The sequence below is a fragment of the Cnephaeus nilssonii genome, assembly GCF_951640355.1.
Source record: "Cnephaeus nilssonii genome assembly, chromosome: 7".
Taxonomy (NCBI): domain Eukaryota; kingdom Metazoa; phylum Chordata; class Mammalia; order Chiroptera; family Vespertilionidae; genus Cnephaeus; species Cnephaeus nilssonii.
In genome coordinates this window covers 85,946,442-85,972,423 of record NC_137078.1, presented here as the reverse complement: position 1 = coordinate 85,972,423, position 25,982 = coordinate 85,946,442, and the positions used below count along the sequence as shown (strand labels likewise).

Sequence of the window (25,982 nt, the reverse complement as noted above, 5' to 3'; positions counted from 1 at the left end):
TCTTGGAATTAGTAAATTAACATTTACATTCATTTGTGGATTTTAGAAAAAATGGAAATGATTCATAGTTACATATTTAACAACCAGTCTCATTCTCTGTTTCCTCCACTCCTTCTTCAAATGTTATACTGATTTTTTTCTTAGTTGCTTACAAAACATACATATGATAAGAATTTGGTTTACGGAGTTACAGTCCACTCCATGCCATTTGACAAAGTAAAGATTCTGAATGTAAAATGAGTTTTGTTTCTAAGAAGATAGGGTCTGTATAATATGGGTGAGAATTTTGTTAAGTTGGTTTAGCTAACAGTTATGTAGATGTATTGAAAAAGAATTATGTTTTCTATTCTAAAAATAAAATGAGGGATTTTTATCCGTCAAGTTCTAGTGGGACTGACCTACGGCCTCTAGGACCTTTCCTACATGGACAAATGTTTACACATTTTATTTATAGTTTAAAATCCATTAATTTTGTTAGTATTAACATTTGTTAATACCATTACTGATCTCATTGGAAAAGTCTTTAAATCTTGAGAAGCTGTCAAGCTCACTCTAGTGGATATGTTTTCCAAATTTTAAATTTTCTCTAGAAAGCTTGACTTAATATCACTGACAATGCATACTATCAGGTTTTGTTTTGTTTTTATTCTATTTTGAGAAAATGTCTGTCAAATATCTAAGCATGAATAACAATTTGTCATTCAATCTTTCCTTTGAAAATGGTATCTTATGAAAAAAACTGGCTATCTCAGCTTGTAACTCAATCACGCAAGTGCCTTTTCTGAAGGTAACCATTGCACTTAAGTATATGCTTTATGCATACTTATCATTTCATCACACATAATAAAAGACATGTACCAAAGGGTTGAGAGTTATTAAAACTAATAATTTTTATATTTTTATCAAGGACATTCTTAAAGCTGGTGTTATTTTTAACTTTAATTATACTAGAGGCCTGGCTCACGAAATTCGTGCATGGGGCGGGGGGGGCGGCGGGGTCCTTCAGCCTGGCCTGCACCCTCTCCAATCTGGACCCCTCGGGGGATGTCCGACTGCCAGTTTAGGGGCATTAACTCCAGCCATTAGGAAAATCACACAGAATGTCCTTGACATACAAACAGTGTGGTTTTATGAGTTGTTTTAATAACAATGGCCATTCCTTTAAATAATATCTGCTTACATACAATACAGTTGGTACTATGTGAATTCAGAATGTTAATATCACAAAATCATAGAAGGTTGTAGTGGAAATAACCTTGAATTGTCTAGTCCAAACTTTTATAAATATTGGAATTCCCTTTTCAAAGATTTTGAATGCTTTTTGTCCTAAGAAGTTAACCAACTTTTGAGGCATCCCATTTTCTGTGAAAGGCCTGGGGGACTCTGGCGGCAGGCAAGCGGTGCGGCCCCCCGGGACTGGGGGACTCTGGCAGGGCTGAGGGGACTGGGCGCCGCCATCTTTGTGATGGCACGATGGTCAATTTGCATATTCCCTCTTTATTAGATAGGATAGTGGTGACGAATATGAGGCCTATTACAATTTGGTGGTACTGCATTGAATTGTGTTCGGGTACCAGCAGTTTTGCTCACCATTGCTTTTGGATCATCAGTGCAAATGTCAACACAGTGAAAAAGGCAAACAATTCTTTAGTATTATTAAGTATATAGTTGTACCTCTTGGACTCCCAAAAGGATCTCAGGGATCCCCAGGGATTGATGGACCATACTTACTTCAGCTTCCTGAGGTTCATAGAGTTTCTTCTGTGAAAATCATGAGCAAAGTCAAGACTTAGTCCTGGAAATTGTATTGAGTAGGACCAGGCTTCTGACAACTTCATTGAGTTTCTGTAGTTCCCTCCCTTCTACAGAAGTGAACACTGTTTGTTGGACATTTGGCAGAAATACGGTCCGAGGGAGTGCGTAGTTCTGTGGTACTTCCTAAATTGAGTGTGACCTACCCAGAGCTGTAGGATAAAGAACACTTCTGTGGAGTGAAATGAGTGTTCTGAGCTCATTAGGCAAGTGAGTATTTTGAGAAGAAATTCACCAGTATGTAGTCAAGACAAGTTGTGGGCCAGGCTCACCCGGACACTATGTTCTTACCTTTGAGAAGAGGATAGATGGCCACAGCGATCTTGGCGCTGACAGCCCTGAGTGAGACGGCTCCAGTCTGGATTGGTGCCCGCTATGTGTGGCACACAGCTGTCGTCCTAAAATATTCCTAGTTACCTGGCGACTCTGCTTCTCTCCTGTGTCTCCTCTTTCGTTTCCTAAATCTTATGTCTTCCTCTTTCTTTCTAAATTTTTTTCCCTTTATTGATTCTCAGAGAGAGGAAGGGAGAAGGATAGAGAGATGAAACATCGATGATGAGAGAGAGTCATTGATCGGCTGCCTCCTGCACGCCCCTACTGGGAATCCCGCCCTAAACCAGCATGTATTCTGACTGGAAATCGGACCATGATCTCCTGGTTCATAGGTTGATGCTCAACCACTGAGCCATGCCAGCCAGGCTAGTTTTTGGGGTTTTTTATGAAGAAGTGAGCTGTGGAAGAAGTGAGCCAGCGGGGCTGTGTGAGCTCAGGGAGGAAGTTACACAGGCGAAGGAAGGGCCCTTAGAGCGAGAGGAAGAAAGCGAAGGTCTGCACCTTGAGGGAAGAAAGCGGGAAAGAAGGAAAGGCAGGGGTGGGGTGGGGGCGCCTGGGCAAAGGTTTTTTGATCTAGGAGAGGATCTGTATGTATACTAAATGGCCTTCCCAAAATGTCTTAAATCTTCTGACTTCATTAAGTTTCTGTAGTACCCTTCCTTCTATAGAAGTGAACACAATTTGTTTAAAATTTTTTTTGGTATGTGTTTGATGAAATAATAATTTAATGAGTAGATTATTAATATGAATTTAAAAATAGGTTATTCATATGTGTGGTGTTCTGGAAACAGATTTACAAGGTAATTTCTCCTTTAGATTAGAATTTATATCACATAGGAAATAGGAGAAGCATTTGTTGAGGTAGAAAACAGAAGCTATATCCTAAACAAATGAAATCAATTATTTCCTTCCTGCTCTATATCTGAATTTATAAATCATATAATATTATAAAGGGTTTTTTCCTAGCTGTTAAGGACATATGTTAAGAAGCCATGCTTGCCTTAACCAGTTTGGCTCAGTGGCTAGAGCGTCGGCCTACGGACTGAAGGGTCCCAGGTTCGATTCCGGTCAAGGGCATGTACCTTGGTTGTGGGCACATCCCCAGTAGGGGGTGTGCAGGAGGCAACTGATCAATGTTTCTAACTCTCTATTCCTCTCCCTTCCTCTCTGTAAAAAAATCAATAAAATATATTTAAAAAAAGAAGAAGAAGCCATGCTCAAAGCTAATACATGCACTTCACTTCAAAGTTTATGGGAAAAATTTTGTGATGTTATGTTGTTACCATTTGAAGCTCAAAATGTGCTAATGACGCAGTCCTTCCCTCCCTTCTCTTTAAGAATGAAGGGCAAAGTATGAACTTAATTAGTTTTGAGATCCTTAGGGTGTAGGAGATAAATGCCTCTGGAATTAAATAATGCCCAAAATGATGTTAGTTCTATTTTATTCCCTGGGTTTTCAGTAGAAATTTAATGCAGCATTGTTATGAACATATATTAAATATCTTCTGTCATAAGACTATAAACTTATGGAGGGCAAGATCTGTTTTTTTGTTGTTGTTGTTGTTAATCCTCACTCGAGGATATTTTTTCCATTGATTTATTATTTTTTGGGGGGGGGGCGGGGGGGCAAGTGAAAGGGAGGAAAAGAAAGAGACATTGATTGGTTACCAAGTCAGAATCAGAAGTTTTTTTGGTTTTGTTGGTTTGTTTTTTAAGAGAAAAAAATTTTTTAAATATATTTTTGTTGATTTCAGAGAGGAAGGGAGAGGGAGAGAGAGTTAGAAATATCAATGATGAGAGAGAACCATTGATCAGCTGCCTCCTCCACGCCCCTTACTGGGGATCGAGTCCATAACCCAGGCATGTGCCCTTGGCTGGACTCGAACCTGGAACTCTTCAGTCTGCAGGCCGACGCTCTATCCATTGAGCCAAACCAACCAGGGCTCATTTTTCTTTTTAAATCAACTCAACAAATTGGTAGTCAGCTCTTCCTTGGATTTTAGGATAGGAGGTATTCTGCAGGCTTTTGGGGCCCAGGCCTGGAAACAAGGCAAGTATGGGTACAGTGTTTAATAGCTAATTGGATACTGTTTAATTTAGGGCTTTTTCAATAAAATAAATTATTTTCACGTTGAAAACACAATCAAATTTGCATCTTGAAGGAGTGTGTGTGTGTGTGTGTGTGTGTGTGTGTGTGTGTGTGTTTAATCCTCATCTGAGGATATTTTTTATTGATTTTAGAGAGAGTGAAGGGAGAGAGAGAAACATCAATTGGTTGCATCCCATACATGCCCCAACCAGGGATCAGACCCCCAACCTCGATATGTTCCCTGTCCAGGAATCGAACCTGCAACCTTTTGGTACACAGGACTACGCTCCAACCACCTGAGCCAGGGAGCATCTGAAAAGGTTTTGTTTGGTGGCTACATTTTTACAGTTGTAGTAGCACTAATAAAGATGTGCTTTTGAGAAAAGTGAAACTAGGATTGAGCTAGTTGCTGTAGCATAGACAGGTGAGCAAAGGCACAAGCTGTCCTTATTTTCTCTCACCTCACTAGACTGTTTTCCTAGATTGTTGTTTTGCACTATTACAGTTTTAAAAACAAGATTTAGGAAGGTAGCCCTAACCGGTTTGGCTCAGTGGATAGGGCATCAGCCTGCGGACTGAAGGGTCCCGGGTTCGATTCTGGTCAAGGGCATGTACCTTGGTTGCGGGCATATCCCCAGTAGGAGGTGTGCAGGAGGCAGCTGATCAATGTTTCTCTCTCATCGATGTTTCTCTCTATCCCTCTCCCTTCCTCTCTGTAAAAAAATCAATAAAATATATATATTTTAAAAAGATTTAGGAAGGTATATATAATCCAAAACATTATCTCTCTTTGAACTTAGAAATTGGCCCTCGCTGGTTTGGCTCAGTGGATAGAGCACCAGCCTGCGGACTGAAGGGTCCCGGGTTCGATTCCGGTCAAGGGCACATGCCCGGGTTTCGGGCTCGATCCCCAGTGGGGGGCGTACAGGGGGGCAGCCCATCAATGATTCTCTCTGATGTTTCTCCCTTCCTCTCTGAAATCAATAAAAATATTTAAAAAAAAAAAAGAAAAAGCAATTGTATACATAACTTTTTTTTTTTTCCTGTGCTTATCTCCTAGGTGTGAAAGACTGAGGTTTTGAGGGAAGGGAATGGTACAAAAAGAGATGGATATTTCCTATTGGAAAACAAAGAATAAGGTGCATTTAAATTACTGGCTAAAGCAGGTTTGCTAGAAATACCCTTCACGTAGTCATCCTTGGTTCTTTTGCAGGAATTATTTTGGCTCATAGTGTAACCAGGTGTTAAGTACTGAGAATTTTTATTTGGTAGAAGATGGTTATATCCTCCTGCACATATGTTAGAAATTTCTGAATAATGTTTACAAACATGGCTGTCATCAGACATTTCTTGTATTCTCACTGGATATGTGGCTGAGTGTTGGTAATATTTATATTCCTTTCTTAGTCACTTAATGTGAAATTAAGGGCCAGATGAATTTCAAAGAGTTATGAAAGAGAGAGGAGGAAGGAGAGAAGTGGCTAATAGTCATCTCTCTGAGTCACCCGCAATGAATGCCACTTTACTGGGAACATTACTTGATTTCTGACTTGTTAGTTTCTACACATCATTGATATCTTCTGGTTCCTTAATAGAGGCCAATTGCATGAATGTCTTGTGATTTTATAAAGCATGTTTTCCTTTAAGGTAAGACTATTCAGTCACTTTCATTGTAACTACATAAAATCTACCTTCAGCTCATGAAAAAGTACAATTTGGAGTAGAAAGAGTATTATTAAATGAGTGGCCAGTAAGATGGAGGTTGTTTGGTTGATAACAAATGGATATAATTTTCAGTAGTTCTGTAAATTGAAATAAAACCATTATTTTTCCTTAGACTTTGAGTTATTATTAATAGTCAAAGACTTTAACTGAGAATAGAAAAAGAAGTAGTGGTTCAGTTACTAAAGAAAGAGTACAAAAAAGAAAGACCCAGCTGAACCAAACTTTAAATTCTCAATAAATTCTGGCCTTTCCTTTTAAACAAAAATAAAGAGTATAAATAGATCACCAGTTTGTACTGAATAAATGGAAACTTTTTTTTTTAACCATCAAGATTCCTTCAGAGTATACTGCCATTAGTAGTTGATATTTAGTAGTTGGTGCCATGGAAATAGATACCACATGCTGATGAAACGTGGAGTTGGTGCTTTGAAATACTGTTTTCTTATTACTGAAAGACTTCTGTGTGCTTTAAAACCCCTTTAGGTTCAGCGTGTCCAATAGAACGTTTGCAGTAATGGAAATATTCTATATCTGCACTGTCCAGTGTGGCAGTTGAGCACCTGAAATGTCACTAGCACAACTGAGAAACTGAATTACACATTGGCTTTAATAGAAACATATTAAATATTAATGTAAATGTAAATAATCATATGTAGCTAGTGATCATAGTATTGGACAGTATTGACCATCGTATAAACATCTTTAAATAGTTGAGAACTGAGCAGCACATTTGATAACTATGTCATTAAAATATATTATAGTGTAGTTAATATTTATCTTTAGTACATTTGGAAATGTTGCTTTTTATTTTATATCGGTTAAAACTGAAGGAACTGCCCTGACCGGTTTGGCTCAGTGGATAGAGCGTCAGCCTGCAGACTGAAGGGTCCCAGGTTCGATTCCGGTCAAGGGCATGTACCTTGGTTGCGGGCACATCCCCAGTGGGGAGTGTGCAAGAAGCAGCTGATCAATGATTCTCTCTCATTGATGTTTCTAAGTCTCTATCCTTCTCCCTTCCTCTCTGTAAAGATCAATAAAATATATTAAAAAAAAAAACACAAAACACAAAAACTGAAGCAACTGCCCTGGCTGGTGTGGCTCAGTTGACTGGTGTTAGCCTGTGCACCAGAGAGTTGCCGGTTTGATTCCCAGTCAGTGCACATGCCCAGGTTGCAGGCTTGATCCCAGGTGGGGGATGTGCAAGAAGCAGCCTACCGATATCCGATGTTTCTCTCTCTCTCTAAAAATCAATAAAAATATTTTAATATGTTCTTTTAAATATATTTTTTATTGATTTCAGAGAGGAAGGGAGAGAGAGAGAAACATCAATGATGAGAGATAATCATTGATTGGCTGCCTCCTGCATGCCCCCTACTGGGGATAGAGCCCAGGCATGCGCCCTTGACTGGAATCGAACTCAGGACCCTTCTGTCTTAATATGTGTTTGTTTGTTTTTTATTTTCAGAGAGAGGAAGGAAGAGGGAGAGAGGGATATAAACATCAATGATGAGAAAGAATCACTGATAAGCTGCCTCCTGCACATCACCTACTGGGGATCCAATGAGCCCGCAACCTGAGCATATGCCCTGACCAGGAATCAAATCGTGACCTCCTGGTTCATGGGTTGAGGTTCAACCACTGAGCCACACCAGCAGGGCAATAAAAAAATATTTTTAAAAAACAACTGAAAGAACCTGAGCCCTAGCCAGTTTGGCTTCGTGGTTGGAGTGTCAGCCCAAGGAATGAAGGGTCCCGGGTTTGATTCTCGGTTGCAGGCTCGATCCCCGGCCGGGTCAGGGCCCATGCGGGAGGCAACCAATTGATGTGTCTCTCTCACATTGTTTCTCTTTCTCTGTCTCTCCCTGTCCCTTACACTCTGTTTAAAAATCAATGGAAAAAAGATCATCGGGTGAGGATTTAAAAAAGGGGGAAAAAAGACCTGCAGTAAACAACAAATTCCTCAATTAACTTTCTCTGTCATCTTCCAATGAGGCCCTTCTGCACACACAGTTTAATACACAGCATTCTCTTTCTCGGCCCACCCTACCTCCCTTTCCTGAATGATTTTTTTCTATAACACTTATCACCATCTAACATACTAGAAAGAAGGCATGGGAACCAGAGTTACAGTATTTGATATAGAATAGGAGGCTGGTGTATTTGTTTGTTTCCTGCATCCAATGAGCTAGCCACAGAAAGAAACCAGTGTTATTTGGGATAAGTGAATGAATATCTGGTGATACCACTGGCCCTGCACCAACCTTAACCTGCTCTGTCTCTTTCAGGCTAGTTCACATGAAGTACAGGGCTTTCTGCTGAGTATCTTGAACCTAAGAGTAGTGATTATATGAGGTTTTATGTAACTCAAGCATGTCAAACTCACGGCCCACAACGAATATTTTTGCGGCCCAGCCCATATAATGGTATATAAAAAATGTTTTAATAAAATTTTTGTAACTTAATTTTTACAATATCCTGTTACACATAATTATTAATAACGAACTACAATGTTCGCTAATGACTGATTACTATAATTGTGTTGCATTCCTTTCCCTTACGCACTTTATGCGCAGGCGCACCATTTCTCTCCACTAATACTAGCAGCGAATATTTTAGCAGTCGATTGCCACGTCATTAGTCTTGTACTGACTTGTTTGGTGTGCGCAACAGGAAATATTTCGCTTTCAGAGAACAAGGAAAATAGGTTTATTTGTGTTACGCTTATTGATTTGTGCAGTTATTCAGTGTCTGGTAAGTTAATGTCCAAGGAAAAATACTAATTTTTATTAAAATGTTCTATTATTTTATGTTAACGATTACTTATTTATTTCAGCCCTTTGTGTTCAGCATGTCTCTATCGAAATAAACCCATGTTTCTATGAAAATTGAAGCTTTTGTTTTTTTGCGGCCACACAAACTTAAACCTTGTTTATTTGGCCCATGTTAGCCTTGAGTTTGACATGCTTGATGTAAATATTCACCTGACAAATTTGTCTCCTTTGAAAGCTACTACCTGCAAAACAGTAAATTCTCAAAAACGATCATGAACAGGCCATTTTCCCCCACAAAAGTGAGATCTCACAGCAATCTCAGAGTGGTTTGGAATGAATGATGGAATTAGTCCATGGTCTCTAGATTGCCTCCAGCCTCCATCTGTAGCACTTTTCACCTTAATTGTCTTTTGTTGCTAGATTCTCTGAGTAAAGCTTAAAATCGAAGAATGCTGTTTCTTCCCTTCTACTCAAGGTTAATAAATACTTGCCACATGTCCACTATGCATTAAGTTATGCTAAGAGAGTTTAAGGATAAATGCATCATGGTCCCTGCCCAGGAGATGTTTCTAGCCCACTAGAAAAGTCTGAAGATCACTGTAATTCAGGGTACAGTGTCCAACCAGTACAATCAGTCATGACTAGCTCTTTACCTCTGCAGTCGTATCTCTTGATGCTTGTTCCTTTTTCTCATCTCTGTCATCCCATCTGTGACTGACTCTTTCAGTTTAGATCTTACTTCTTTCAAAATATTTTCTCTGATCTCTCAGACAAAGTTATAGGCATCCACATCCCAGTATGTGTTTGCGTAGTGCCTAAGTACTCATCAGACTCTATTGTAGATCCTATTTACTTGGATTCTAAGGACAAAAACTGTTGTTTTTAGCACCAACACATTGCTGAGCACATAACCAGTGATCAGTAAATCTTTATTGGGATTCTGCTCGAGTGACTAAGGAAAGGCTTATAATAATGGAAGCATCCTCTCGCGGGGGTTGGCTGTTGGCAGCGTTGTGGTTAAGCTCATGTGTGGCGGTGTGGCGGCGGCTGCAGGGGAAGAGTTTGGTGCGATGTCTCACACCATTTTGCTGGTACAGCCTACCAAGAGAGCAGAAAGCAGAACTTATGCTGACTATGGATCAGTGAATGAATGCATGGAAAGCGTTTGTAAAATGTATGAAGAACATCTGAAGAGAAGAGAATGAATCCTAACAGCCCCTCTTTCACATATGATATCAGCCAGTTGTTAGATTTTATTGATGGTCTGGCAGACCTCAGCTGTCTTGTTTACCGAGCTGATACCCAGACATACCAGCCTTACAACAAAGATTGGATTAAAGAGAAGATCTACGTGCTCCTTCGTCGATAGGCCCAGTTGGCCGGGAAATAGTTGTGTTGGAAGCATTTGGGGGTTGGGGGTGGGCTTGGAGCACAGGTGTGTACAGCTATCTGTAGTGGAAGTTTTGTATTATAGTAATCCTGTTTCCCCTTTGGTACACTCTAGCCAGGATTGACTGTGTTAGATGAAATGTGAGGATCTTGTTCAATCTGAACTCCCATCACCTCCTTTCTCTCTCTCTCTCTTTCTCTCTCTCTCTCTCTTTTTACTTAAACATTGTTATGATGACTTAGAAGGAAGTTTTTCTTTGTCAGTTAATGTTGATTCCAATCCTTTATATCTGTTTTATAACATTCACTGTACTAACCCTTCTTCAAGTTGGATCGGGGGTAGTGGCAGTTTAATTATGTGCTAAGATAAAGTCTAGTGAAAAACAAATAAATGTTCTTTATTTGTTAAAATAAAGGAAGGAAAGCAGGAAGGAAGGAAGCAAAATTTGAGCCAGTTCTTAAAGGATTAGTAGGTGTTTCCTAGATGGATCTGGGAAAGAAATTTCAGGCCAAGGGAACAATTTCTACAAATAGATGAGACCTGAAGAGTTTACAAATGACTAGCAAGACTTTCTGATTTCCACATGAATTTTTAGACACAGGTTATTAGTTGTAGGATATCTCCTAAACTATCCAGAGCCAACTAGATTAAAGTTAGATCATGGGGTACAGAATAGGAAACTGCTCCTTCCCCCAATTATAAATGCAAAAGTTGAAAATTAGTTTCTTACTTGAATATGAACCTGTGTGACCTTTTAACAATTTCTGTTGGTCAACCTTTCTTAGAGGAAAGTCACTTTTCCCAAACCTCCCACTAGAGCTCACCTCCTTGAGACATCTCATGACATAAGAAAATAGTATGCTGAATTAAACCGAGAGAGATGTGATTAAAATAGCTAAAAGCTTACTCTTCTAGGTAATCCAGTTTATATTGGTACTTTAGCATAAAGCACATTTAAATGAAAATACTCTCCTGATTGATCTTGTAAACTGTTTACTGAAAATATAAAGCATGTTTTTATGTTAGATTATGAAATGCTTGCCAACAGAAAGTTTGAAGTTGTAAATGTCACTGAAGGTTCTGCATGCTCAGCTCTTTGCAGGTTACATGCAGTGTTTACAAATAGTTTTTAATAACATGAGGCTCTGGTTAGAGGGCTTCAAGTGCTGTCTTAATCTAAGCTAAATTTAACAGGTTAAATTTCTTTACCTGTTAACCTTTATTTGTATAAGGCCTGCTTGCTCTTTCCCAAAATAAAATAGGAAGAGATTCATAATTTTTTATCTATCTCTTCCATTCCTTGAAGCAATGAGCTGTGGAGGAAAAGTACTCTAAAAAGAGTATCTTTTATTGGATGACAATTAAGAATAGTATATAACGCATGGGAAACTAGAATGAATTCAAGGCTTTGTTAAGTTTTAAAGCCATCAATGGGCCAGTATCTTCCCCTCTCTCTGCTTGTCTGTTTTTCCAGTTGGCACAAAGTAAATATTGTTGGTCAAGGAACATTTATTGGCATGGTTACATAGGCAACAGAATTAGCAGTTTTGAGAAAAATCTTGTTGTAAAATATGGACTTCCTTGGGAAATGAATATATCTTTAGGAAGTAAATATTTCCTTGACCACTTATACAAGAGCTGGAGTGAGTCCAGGAGTTAGAATCAAGAGACTTGTGTTTTAGCCCTGGCTATAAGCAAGGCATTTAACCTCTTTGACCATCAATTTTCTTTTTCATAAGGAGTGGGAGATTGAGCCAAATGACCACTAAGAATCTTGTCATTCTTTTAAGTTTTATTGCCACCTTCACAATAACTTAAAATCAACCTCGAGCCAACCCAAGATGGACAGTTAAATTTGGTGGGTGGTAAACAGCAGCTATACCAAGATCCATAAATCTATCTGTTCTACTCTTGTGTGGTCCTGTTAACATACATTTTACAATGCTCTTTCTGGAGTGTGTGTGTGTATGTGTGTGTGTAATTTACCTGATTTCAACTTATTGACGGTAATATTTTTGTCTGGACTGTTCATCTGCTTGATGTTCCTGTACACCATCCCTGATTGTGTTCACACTTCCCCCTTGGCCTGTGTCTTCCAATTTGCTCTTTGGATTCATGATGCAGAAATGTCATCTTCCGTTTCTGACTAACCTCTTGGTAATGACTAAGTTTTTTGTCATGTACTATTATCTGGCTGCTCTTGACCTGGCCTCTCCTTTCTTTTTTTTTTTCTTCTTTTTTTTTTTTGCTGTAAGAACTGTGATGATTATTGCTTGCATTTATTGGGAGCTTTTCATGTGCCAGGGACATTACAAAGGGCTTTTTAAAAAACATTATTTTTATTGATTTCAGAGAGGAAGGGAGAGGGAGAGAGAGATAGAAACATCAATGATGAGAATCATTGATAGGCTGCCTCCTGCATGCCCCCCACTGGGGATCCAGCCCGCAACCCAGGCATGTGCCCTTGACTGGCATCGAACCTGGGACCCTCCAGTCTGTAGGCCAACGCTCTATCCACTGAGCCAAATCAGCCAGGGCTCAAAGGGCTTTTTTAAAATGTTCATGTCATTTCATCCCTATAACTGCCCTGTACTGTTTAGTATTGTATTGCCCATTTTACAAATTAGAAAACAGAGGCTCAGAGAGGTATGAAGTAACTTGCATAGTGTTACCACCAAGTAATAGATTTGAAATTAAAATTTCATTTGCCTCCAAAGCTCATCCTCTTAAACAATATGCTGTATTATCTTCATGATGATGGTGGTGATGTGGTGATAGCTATAATATTTTAAGTACCTACTGGGTACTGGCAATTTATTTGCTCCCTTCTGCCTCCCCCATTTTACAGTAGTAGAAACTGCTATTGCATATGTTACACTTTTAGGCTAATAAATATAAGTGCCAGAGTTAGAAGGTATTAGAAATTCTTACATTGCAACATTCTTTCAATTTATTTGTCCTTTTACTCTCTTTCCTATTTTAATGGTCAATATCATGTTTTTCTGACTACTATCAGTATTAGCAATTAAATGTTGCCTGAGTATTTCTTCACTTTGTTTCCTTACTGATGCCTTAGCATTGTCATTTTCTTATTTGCTACCTTTGCTTTTTTTTTTTCTTCTGTATCAAAGCAGATAATGGGGTTAAGACAATGGGGGTGGGGGAGAGAAGCTACCTAAGAAAAGGCAAAAGGAAAGCCCAGGTATAGAAATCTTCCTGTGATCTCAGTTTGGAGAACAAGGATTTAAACTAAAAGCTCCGTGTTTGGGGTAGCTGTTATTTGTTGAAGGAATATTAGGGCTTCGGCACTTAAAAAGTTGGTGACATAAGACACAGGATTTGACCTTACTAGCTTTAGTTTTCTTATCTGATAATAGAGTAAATCATATATTCTTCACAACACATGGTTAGTTGTGATGATGATGAAATGAAATAACCTACGTAAAACTCCTTAATATAATGCTCAAATTGTTAGTTCCCCATTTTATCTTGAAGTGTTAGTGAAATAATCCAGAGCATGTGGCCAAACACTGGTAAGTTTGTGTTATGTGTGGCTTTTTTACATTTAGAAAATTTAGTCTTAGTATACACAGGCATGTATGTAAATAAAAATTCATCATGTTGTATTCTTAATGCTGCCTATATGTAAATTATATCAATGAAAATGAAATATCAGTATGTAAACTGGACTTTTGGTTGCTGCATGTGGTTAGCTGATATGTCCATGTATTATACTCAAAATGTGGGACTACTCCTTTGTATTCCCCAAGATCAAATATGGTTATTGAGCTGTGGCAAAAAAGACAAATATTGTATAATACCTTCCAAATATTTATATCAAGTTTACTATCTTAGTAAGCAAAGTGTTCAGAAACATTTCTTTTCATTTTTAGAAAAAGTATATTCAATCCTAAAATAACATTCCTAATGTTATTAATCCCCAGTATGTAGATCTCTTTCTGATTTGGATATGCCACTCAGAGGTAGAAATACAATTTTAGAGCAAGCAGGGAAATGTGAGAACAGTCTGGTACTTTTTGGTCGAGCCTGTATCTAAAACATGCCTTTGAATGGATGTCTGCTCCCATTAGCCTGCTATGCAAAACCTTGATGGTTTTCTGTGTGACTGAATTTGTAAGTTCTTTGGTAGGCTCTTGCGTAAGCTCCCTTTCTTCTGTCTTCAGTCTGGAGAGCAGGAACCAAGCTCAGTATCAGGAAAAGTGGGTGTGGACGTTTAGGGCTTGCCGCTCAGCAGCTAGAATGTGGTTGGCAGTCTCCTCCCCTTCCTGCACTTCTGCTCTTCACAGTGTGCGCCCTGGAATGACAGGCATTCCTGTGAAGAGAGCCAGCGTGAAGACGTTTTTACAGGAGCCTCCAGTGCCCAGGCCGGGATACAGGGAGAGAAACACCGGCCGATTGACCTCATGCCACTTCCTGATGTTTGGCAGTGACACTGAGAGGAGTGCGCGTCCCCTCCTTATGTGGATTTATCTTTTAAGGAAAGTTCGCTTTGGTCCCGGACAGTTTGTTGTCGTGAGCTACATCAGACAATATAATCATGGGGCAAGCTGATGTCTCCAGACCGGTAAATCCAGATGCAATTGGTGAGTAATAAAAGGCAAAGAAATAAAATCTTGACAGACAAGGCAGATCTACAGGTGAAGTTGAATATTTTAAAGGGATTTGAATATAAGGAATTTGATGCTTATAACTTTGGACATTTATAACTGTGTGAAGAATAAATGAAAACATATCAGTTATTTTTCACTTAGTTGTATTAATCTACCACACATAGTTTTGTTTTACTTGGTCCCTTTGGAGTTTTTATATATATTGCTAGAAAACCATCTGTTAATTTCTTGACTTTGCAGAAGATAAGTGCTACAGAAACTCATATTTTGAATTCAGTGGTGTTTTACTAGTATTTTACAGGGCTTGGGCAATTGATAGATATATAAGATGTAGAACTAGACCTGTTGACTTCTATAAACAGGACCATTTTAAAGAGTTGATTTAATTTTTTAGACTGATTTATACAATTTCCAAATAAGTCTCAGGCTTTTTCCATTGTGCTGGTGTTTCCATTTCTCATGAGACAATACTTTGGTATAAATATTTCTGAAGTCAGTACTTTACATTTGAAGCGTTATTATCTCAGAGATAGCTAGAGATCAGGCTGATAATTGTGAGTGTAGCTCAGAGTTTCAAAGCTTTTAAGTGAAGTGGAAGTCCATTGTTACTGAAGACTTATTTTTCCAAACTTCTGAGGTTTTGTATAAGATGAAGATAGAAAGGAGGGAAAAATAATTTTAAATGGATGTTCATTAAACGGTTGTTAACATTAATCTATTTTTTTAAAAGATGTATACTTTTTTTTTTTTTTTTTACACTTAGGAAGCAGCAGAAAACATGTTCAGTCCTAGGCTGCCTTTTTTTTTTCTTCAAAAATGAAAAATGTGGGTGACTTTAAAGAAAAGTATAAAAGAGTGGGAACACAGGTTAACACTCCCAAATGTCTCATGATTTAATGTGATTTAGTTTCTAAAGGTAAGTTTTCTCCTGAGAACTTGCCAGATGAAATTCCTACAAAGTAGTTTTCATGTTTTACTGAATCTGAGGCACATGGATTGCAAAGTGAGTCATTTAGCAATAGATTTTTAACACTGATGTCAGGACTTGACTCACTTTACCTTCCTTGATCACCAGGGCTAGGTCCATATCAATTCACTAACTCAAAAAAAAGTTTTATAAATAGAGAAAGTTGTAGAAAAGAATATAAAGGACCCTCTGGGGCCACTACCCAGCTTTAGAAATGAAATCTAAAACAGAGATATGTCCCACTCTATCTTACCCCTTGTTCTGTGTCCACATTCACTTATGACATTTTGAGCCTTTGCTCTCAGAGGTAACCACTCTACAGAATTTGGTGATATTAGGCCCAGCCGTTGTGGCTCAGTTATTGAGCATCAACCTGTGAACCAGGAGGTCATGGTTTGATTCCTGGTCAGGGCATATGCCCTGGTTATGGGCTCAATCCCCAGTGTGGGATGTACAGGAGGCAACCGATCAATGATTCTCTCTCATCGTTGATGTTTCTATTTCTCCCTCTCCCTTCCTCTCTGAAATCAATAAAAATATTTTTTTTAAAAAAAAAGAATTTGGTGAGAATAGTTTTGGGCCACTAAATTCTCTTGTGGTTTCAAAGATTAGTTCTTTATTAACAAGTATAATAAGGACCTAAATAATGCTAGGCATTTATTTATGAGATGGAAATGAGAATCTTTGAAAAGCAAGAAATGGGTAAGCAGGTATAACTTAATGATGGGTGGTGATATTTATGACAAAAGCCCATCTAACATCTATATACTACACAAAAAAATTCATTTGAGTAGATAAAGTTTGATATTTCTTCTGCTTCTAAAGAAAAATGAGAATCAAAGTCACAAATTTTTCTAACTGCCAAGTATCCCTAATAAGAGACTTCTTCTAAAGAAGAAATAGAAATCACTCAAGTATCTAACAAACATCTTTATATTCTCTCTAGATTTAATTTGGGGGATTTTATTTCCTATTACCTAGATAATTTCTAGGTGACTATAAGCTATTTTCATGGACAGACTCTGTTTATATTATTTAGAATTTAGGATGTACTAGTATTCTATTTGAGCAAATCAGGATTGGGTCATGAAGGTTTAACATTGACAACTTTGGGGACTTATACCATTGTTTTAAAGGCTTGTACCAAACATAACAATTTTTAATGAAATTAAAAAAGCATTTCAATGGGTAAGGAGTCTGAAAAGTCTTATCAGATTCTTTGAAAGGATGCATGTCCAAAGTAAATTAAGACATAAATGATTTATGTTTCTAGGCCTGTAATATGGTAATAAGTTTTGAACTTTAAAATTGATAGTACTAGTTTGGGGCAAACCAAGTGATGTAAAATAAGTTACTGAATATATTGAATTGATTTATTATTTTTAAGGCACTGTGAATGTAATAGTAAACCATGTATAGGTATAACTCATATCTAGTTGAGAATTAAAAAAATTAAATTCAAAATATTAATAAATTTGTTTAAGATAAATGTATTTTTTTCTAAGTTAGTTGACTCCCTTGACTTATGATGGATATCCAGAGCTATTAACCAAGAGGAGTCTGCTTTCAAACAAATAGCCTTTGTCTGAGACTCATATGCAAATTTATGAGCTGTTATGTCAATACCCAACTAAAGTTTTTACCATAGAATCTTTTTTTTTCTTTTTCTTTCTAACTCTTTGAGTTGTAGAGTTAGGTAATCCATAGAATCTTTTTAACAACTGGTGAACTAATTGAGTATTTGACTGCTGAGTAGGAATTTATGCTGTAGTGTTTATTTAAGGAAATAAGTAGTCATCCTCAGAGTTCATATTTTAAAAATTATCCTTAAGTGAAATATGTCTATAGGAGAAAGTCTGTAGATTTACTCAGATAAAACTTTCAGCCCAGCCAGCGAGGCTCAGTGGTTGAGCGTTGACCTATGAACCAGGAGGTCATGGTTCGATTCTGGTCAGGGTATATGCCTGGGTTGCAGGCTCAATCCCCATTGTGGGGCGTGCAGGAGGCAACGATCAATGATTCTCTCGTCATTGATGTTTCTCTCTCTCTCTTCCTCTCCCTTTCTCACTGAAATCAATAAAAGTGTATTTTTTAAAACTTTCAAATAATGCTTCGTAGTTCTCGATCAACATAAAAGCTGTTTCTGTGTTTACTAGAATTCTTTACTTTGTATCATATTAAAACAGCCAGTGCACATGTTCTTAAATTAGGCACAAGGCCAAAGAATTTTAATAACCTCTCCCCAGCCAGTTAGTCTGGAACTTTCCTTCTCTTTGCCTTCCATTTCCTATCTCTAGCTTTTTTCTTCTTTTTTGACTCTTCACATACCTTTTATTAATTAATTAGCCTCTTTTTTTCTGCTTTTCTTTTACATAGGAATTTATTGTTTTAAAAGATACTGTATTATAATATTTCCACTTACTTACATTCTTTTTTCCATTGTCACTTGATTCATTTTGCTCTGAAATCTGTACATGATAATGGGAGTAGTTCTGGGGATCCTGATTTCAAAATGTGTCATTCATTTGAGGCAAAATTAGTAAGGAGATTGCTGGATGAATAACAGTATTAACATAGGAATAAATAGTAGATGGGTTAATTAAAAATAAACTTCATAGGACTTTAAAGAAAAACACTTGGCATTGTTTAGTCATCAGAGGTATTAGAGACCTATCTCATATCTATATAGGTCTAACAATAAATGCTTTCTTCTAAGAAAGACGGAACCGGCATACTTTCCGCATAGAATCCAGGAATGAGGAGGAAGCGATAGTATAGAAGTCTGTCGTGGACTCCTTATAGAATTTTCTGTTTTTCGAATGTGGAATACCAATAAAAAATTATTGTCCGCTCTTTCTGCCCCATTGGACTTTCTGAATAATCTATTGTCACAAGAATGTATCCTTCTTCTTGCAAGTAAAACTTTGGAAAGTTTAAGGGTTTTTTGGTTTTATTTTGTTTTGTTTTTAATGAGAGAATATATTATATTCTAGCACCTCACTACAAATACTTATTCTTGCCCTGGCCAATGTGGCCCAGTTGGTTGGAGTGTCATCCTGTACACCAAAAAGTGGTGGGTTCAATTCCCAGTCAAGGCACATACCCAGGTTTCAGGTTCAATCCCCAGTGGGGGCTCGTGCAGGAGGCAACCCATTGTTTCTCTCTCCCTCTCTTTTCCTTCCTCTCTCTCTAAAATCAATTTAAAAAGAAAAAACACACCTTACTATTAACTTGGAATTTTTATCAAAAAAGTATATATCTCGCCCTAGCTTGATTTGCTCAGTGGATAGAGCGTTGGCCTGCAGACTGAAGGGTCCCAGGTTCGATTTCAGTCAAGGGTACATGCCCTGGTTGCAGGCTCAATCCCTAGTAGGGTGTGTGTAGGAGGCAGCCAATCAGTGATTCTCTCTCATCATTGATGTTTCTGTCACTCTCTCCCTCTCCCTTTCTCTCTGGAATCAATTAAAAAAAAATTTTTTTTTAAGTGTATATATCAAGTTGCCAAGGGTAAAGCAGCATCACTTCTTGATGCAATTATGGTCAGAAAACTGTTTTCCCAGAGTTTGAATCTCAGGACTAATTGTACCTGCAAGAACATTACATAGAAAGACCTTCTCCCTGACTATCAATTCTGTTTCCCAAAGGTCAGAACTATGCAGTACTTCCAAGGAAAGTTATGGGCCTGCACTAGACAAAGCCTGCTTTGTTCATTAGTGACAGCTTTTGCTTTAATTCTGTTGCAGTTTTCTAAAACAGTTCTTTAAATCCAATAATAATCTTTTTTTAGAAGGCATAAGTGAGTAAGTACAATAATGTAAGTACTATAAATGTTCTCCATTTACAAAGTTCTGATGTTGTTAAAAAGCTTGTGTAAAAGCAAGATCTGTTACAAGCTAGATGGGCAGAAAAGATAAACAGACAAACTATTAGATTATAAATAGAAGGAAACACAATATATGTAAGTCAAATCATTATGCTGTACACCTTAAACTTAAAAAAAAAGAAATTGGCACCTCTTGATAATGTAGTAAGTATCTTGTTGCAAAAAAAACTATAGATTTTTAAATTTTGGGCAAATAACTGATTACAATAAAAGTTTCATGGGTAAAATGGGACTATATACACTTTAAATCTAGATATTTTTTTAAACCCAATAAGGTATAAGAAATAGAGGTAGAACTAAGACTCAATAATTTTGTTGCTTATCACCAAACTAGTGACAGGGAGAAGGTAGTGAAGGCTATATTGAAAAGTAAGTTTTCTATTGACTCCAATTGCCTGTACCTTACCTTGCCTTCCAACATGGTTGATTAAGAATTGGTTGTAGCCGAAACCGGTTTGGCTCAGTGGATAGAGCGTCGGCCTGCGGACTCAAGGGTCCCAAGTTCGATTCTGGTCAAGGGCATGTACCTTGGTTGCGGGCACATCCCCAGTGGGGGGTGTGCAGGAGGCAGCTGATCGATGTTTCTCTCTCATCGATGTTTCTAGCTCTCTATCCCTCTCTCTTCCTCTCTGTAAAAAATCAATAAAATATATTTTAAAAAAAAAAAGAATTGGTTGTAATATGGATTCTAAAATGAGCACTATCTTTGACCAAGGGTTTATTGTTGAACTCTGTTTTATCCCTTATCTCTAGAAGGTAAAGTAGGTATAATAATGTATCTATAGCAAGTAATTAATGATAACTTTATTGATGAAAAATGCTAAGTAAATTTTAATAATACTACACATTTATTTTAAAATCACCCTAGAAATTCACCTAGAACAACTAAAACTAAAAAACTTGAATTAAATGTTGGCCATAAAAACTTGGGAGTTGAAGAAAGAAACTACTAAAACTCTGCATAATACATCATATAGAAACAAGCCTATGAAATGTGAGGTGCTACAACTTGAATGAGGGAGTGAAGTATTTTAAATACCAGGGCATAGTTTCAGGGCATTACTCAAACTGGAAACTCCAAACTCTGATTTGATTAGTTATCTTCCTCTCCCAACAACCGCCCCCTCCAGAAAACATCAAGACCTCCAACTCTAACTTGCTTTCCTAGTTGCCTGCAGCTGCATGACTCAAAGAAAAAGGTGTTTTCTTTGGAACACACAATCATAAAACTAAAGCCAGCATCCTACACCCTGTTTTCTGTCAAACAAAAGGAAACTTGGAGGGAAACTACCTTGTGTTGGCTCTCACGGAAAGAATGGGGTCATAAAGCCATTTTAAACTTCATAATTAGTTTAAACAGAAATAATGGAATATCCAAATGTGACTCCAAGCCTGTATTTCTTGTCAAATTGGAAATGGGAGGGAGATGGTCATAAAATCAGAAGTATTGAGAACAAGAATACAGGACTAGAAGGTGTCGTTTGGGTAACCCAAATCTGCTCACTTCAACATGTGTCATTACTTTAAATACCAAAAGAATATATCCTTGAGTGGTTTACTTAGCTTACTGTTTCAGACTATGATTTTTATGTGGTAAATAATTCATTTTTTTTGGAAGCCTAACGTGTAGAAAGAATTGTTTTCTTTTGTGTATTTATGTGTATGCTGGACTTCATTTATTAACTGTGATGGTTTGAAAGCTCTCACTTCCCATTGTAAAAAGTAAATGGTTTTTTTCCAATTATAAAAGCCATACATGTTTATTGTTAAAAAATATATAGAAAGCTAGCAAGAAGAAACACAAGTCTCTCATAATCCTACCATTACAATATATTTACATTTTGGTTTAGTTCCTTCATTCTCCTTTTTAACAAAAATTAGCATAGTTTAATTAACGTGATATATAATTTATGTATATATTTATATTATGCTTTTAATCTAGGATTATTACTCTAGAAATCATTTTAATGATTATATATTAGAGGTCCGATGCACGAAATTCGTGCAAGGGGCTCAGCCCTCACAGCCCCAGCTGCCTCGGCCCTTGCAGCCCAGCTGCCTCGCGGCTCCGGGTTATAAGATTGTTGTGGAAGGTTGTTCCGCAAGGTCATTCCGCTGTCCGGTCTAATTAGCATATTAGCTTTTTATTATATAGGATTGTTTTATATTAATTTTTCTCTTTTTTTTGTTTTTAGTTATTCCTTAACCAAGAATATTTTTTCCATTGACTTTTAAAGGGAGTGATAGGGAGGGAAGAGAGAGAGAGAGAAAAGAGAAACATAGATAGGAGGGAGACACATCAATTGGTTGCCTCCCGAACTCACCCCAACCAGGGCCAGGGAGTGAACCTGTAACTCAGGTATGTGCCTTTGACCGGGAATCAAACCCAAGACCCTCTGGTGCTCGGGCCAACACTCTAACCTCTGAGACACACCAGCCAGGGCTGTTTTATATAAATTTTTCAGTTTATTTATTCATATACCTATTGTTGTACATTCAACTCATTTCCAATGATTTACCACCCTAAATAGCACTATCAGAAATAACATCTTTGAGAAGCTTTTATTAGAAAAAATAGTCATATAATTTATATAGAGTTGGAATTAAAATTTTGAAAAAAAACATGTGCATGACCCTAGCCACTATTCTAAGTTACAAATAATACTTAGTTAGATAACAAACAATATATGCCCAAATGGAATTTGATAGTGAGAGACCAATACCTGTTTCATAGACTCTTCAAAGTTGGATTTAGGCAGACTGCTGAGTAGGTCTTTCCTATGAATTTTACCATTAGTCTACTTTCAGTCTGCTACCTTTCCTTCTTGAAAATACTCTTGGATTTAAGTAGGGAAGGCTTGACTGGCTGCCTCCCCACTGTCATTTAATTATTTGAAGGTCCTACCCTTCCTATGTAGGACATTTGATAGAATCAAGTTTTTGTGATTTCCCTTTGGTGTCAGCATAATGGATTGAGGGTGAAAAGAAAAGATGATTTACTTCTTTCCCATTTCATTAAGAATGATTAATCTGCTTCTATTTCTTCATTATTATTTTTTCTGATATCTTTCATGCATGAAAACACTCCCATGATTCAGAATTTCTTTCTTTCAGGAGGCACCTACCTAAGCAAAAAATATGTGGAAAGAATTTTATCAACATTTTATTTTAATCAGTTATAGGTGTTGCTCTTGAATAATGGCTAAAAGTTGAGTTTCCAGAGCACTCCCAGACTAGTCTCCACCAAAAATGCCTAATTGTATGACTTCAGATTTCTTTCCCATGTATGTTATCAACAACATAAAAGATCTGCATCCCATTTATATCACTTATGCTATGTGCAAATAGAAAGCATCTAAAAAATGAAGCATACAAAGAAAAGCAGTCCAACGGGGGAAAAAGCCAACCAAATGACAGTATAAAGTGCTGAAGTTAAATAAAAAAAAAAAAACCACGCAACTCCCAACTGAAAACACTATACCCAGTGCAAATATCCTAAAAAAATGATTAACTGAAATTATCCTAGTTGGAAACATAGAATTGCAGAAAGAAATGAAGAGTATCTGAAAAAGCAAATATGTAGGAAATATAAAATAATATTGTTTGTTAAAACAACAACAATGTTTTCTGTGTTATATTGTTATGTATATGTAGTAAAACATGACTATTTACACAAAGAGCAAATAGAGTTGAAATGTTGTAAAATTCTTGCAATAAGTAGTAAACATACTAACTTAAATGTAGATTGTAACAAGTCAAGAATGAACAGGCCCTGGCCGAGTAAATCAGTTTATTAAAGCATCATCCCAATATGCCAAGGTTGCGCTAGCTGGTTTGGCTCAGTTGATAGAGTATCAGCCTTCGAACTGAAGGGTCCCGGGTTCAATTCTGGTCAAGGGCATCTACCTTAGTTGTAGGCTCAATCCTCGGCCCTGGTCTCTCACATAGTTGTTTTTCTCTCTCTGTCTCTCCTCCTCCCTTCCACTCTCTCTAAAAATTAATGGAAAAGTGTCCTTAGGTGAGGATTGACAAAAATAAGTGTCTAACCCTAGCTGGTTTGGTCTGCAGACTGAAAGGTCCCAGGTTCGATTCCAGTCAAGGGCACATGCCCGGCCGGATTGCAGGCTCCATCCCCAGTAGGGGGCATGCAGGAGGCAGCCAATCAATGATTCTCTCTCATCATTGATGTTTCTATCTCTCTCTCCCTCTCCCTTCCTCTCTGAAATCAATAAGAATATATTTAAAAAAATAAATGTCCAAAGAAGCAACCAATGAATCTTACATAATAAAAAGGTAATATTTAAATTACCATCACTCCGCTACGCCCATGATTGGGCCAGCGGGTGACACAGGGGGCGGGACTCGAGGTGGCTGGGGTGGTGATTGGGCCGGCAGGACGCTGAGCTCGCGTTGCCAGCGGCAACACGAGCTCAGCGTCTGCGCCATGGCTGTGCTGCGGCACAGACAGGCCTCTGGGGCAGCGAGCCGAGCCGGCGTTTTGGAGGTTTGGAGGCGGCAGGCGGCGCGGCTCCCCGGGAAGGAGTCTGGCGGCAGTTGGGCCGCAGGAGCACGGGGCGGCGGCCCCAGCCTTCCTGGGCCGGAGGTGAAGGCAAGACCCCGGCCTGGGCTCCAGCCGCAGGAGGACCACGCCCCCGCCCCGCCTCGCCCTAGGGGCCCAGGGACTTCGGAGCTGCCGACCAGCGGACAGACAGCTTACACGTGCATGATTAAATCATGCACTGAGCTTCTAGTTTATAAATAAGTGGAACAACAAATCAGTGTTCTCTCTCTCTCCACTCCTTTCTCTTCCCCTTCCTCTCTCTAAAATCAATTTTAAAACAATGAATGCACAGATAAAGACAAATAGAAAGTACAGCAAAATGGTAGACTTAAGCCCAACTGTGTCAGTAAGTACATTAACTATAAATGGATTAAACTCTCTAAAAGTCAACAATTGTCAAACTAAATAGAAAAACAAAATCAAGGCAAAAGTGTTATTAGAGTGATATGGGGCATTTCAACAGGAAGATATAACTCTAAATTTGTATATACCTAATAACATAGCTTTAAAGTATATCAAGGAAAAATTAATAGAACTAAAAAGAAGAGACAAATCCACTTTCATTGGTAGAGATGTTAACATACTTCTCTCAGTAACTGATAGAGTAAGCTGACAACAAATGAGAAGGGTGTTATTGATTTATGCACTATGATTACCCAACTTGACCTAATTGGCATGTATAGAACACTCACTCAATAATTGCACAGTACACTTTCTTTCTAAGTGCACATGGAACATACTATGTTAAAATAACTGCAAACTTTTATATCGATTTTTTAAACATGTGTTTATTGATATTTAGAGAGAAAGGAAGGGAGATAGAAAGAGAGAGAGAAGAGAAAGAGACATTGATGTGAGAGTGAAACCTGCTTGTCTTGTACCTGGGATCAAGCCGGAAATCTGGGCATGTACCCTAACCGGGAATCCAATCAGCAACCTTTTGGTGCATGGGACAACACCCAACCAACTGAGCCACACCAGCCAGGACTATATTGTTTATTTTTAATTTAAACTATATCTGAAACTAAGAAACTCAGGGAGACCCTCACAATTCTGTAGGAATATTGTGTATGAGTAAAAAACACTGGAATGATGCTATGATTTTCTAGTTCATTTTTCTTCAACAATGTATTAGGTTACAGGCATGCAAATGTTTGCCTCTGTCTCTTTTAACATGTATCAGGTTTCTAGATAACAATCTGGGATTGGGTTTACCAACCTGTGTGATCGTAAGAATCACTTGTGAAGATTTTAAAAAAAATAATGTTTTATTGATTTTTAGCAAGAGGGAGGGAGAGGGAGAGAGAGAGAAACATCAATGTGAGAGAAAAACATCAATCGGCTGCCTCCTGCATCCCCTCCCCTACTGGGGATCAGGCCCGCAACCCGGACTCGAACAGGTTACCTTTTGGTGCACAGGATGATGCTCAGTCCACTGAGCCACACCTGTGGGGCACCTTGAAGATTTTTAAAAACAGATTTCTAGTCCTGGCCGGTTTGGCTCAGTGCATAGATAGAACATCAACCTGCAGACTGAAGGGCCCTGGGTTCGATTCCTGTCAAGGATACATGCCCAGGTTGTGGACTAGATCCCCAGTAGGGGGCATGCAGGAGGCAGCCAATCAATGATTCTTTCTCATCATTGATATTTCTATCTCTCCCTCTCCCTTCCTCTCTGAAAACAATAAAAATATATTTAAAAGAAAAGAAAACAGATTTCTAAGTCCCACGTTCCAGAGATTCTGTATTTTGAAAGGACAACTGGGCTGATTCCAAAGAATTTGAACAGATTTGGGAGTCACTGAAATAATGTTCTGTTT

At 38.0% G+C, this 25,982-nt stretch overlaps 1 protein-coding gene and 1 pseudogene across 6 annotated transcripts in view; both read left to right on the top strand.

Annotated features, from left to right (window-relative positions):
* Positions 1 to 25,982, top strand: part of PHACTR4 (phosphatase and actin regulator 4) — a 68,040-nt gene that overhangs the window by 14,299 nt on the left and 27,759 nt on the right. Inside the window, exon 3 of one of the 5 annotated variants that reach the window (XM_079776509.1) lies at positions 14,428 to 14,724. The exons of 2 other annotated variants lie outside the window; for them this stretch is intronic. In XM_079776509.1, the coding sequence (XP_079632635.1) occupies positions 14,679 to 14,724 (46 nt within the window). In that variant the 5' untranslated portion in view covers positions 14,428 to 14,678. Of the gene's footprint in view, positions 1 to 10,370; positions 14,725 to 25,982 lie in introns of those variants that run through there. 2 more of the 5 variants (XM_079776511.1, XM_079776510.1) reach the window with 2 other exon arrangements.
* On the top strand, positions 5,265 to 10,120 carry LOC307102833 (enhancer of rudimentary homolog; annotated as a pseudogene). Its single transcript has one exon. The product of its transcript is annotated as an enhancer of rudimentary homolog (transcript).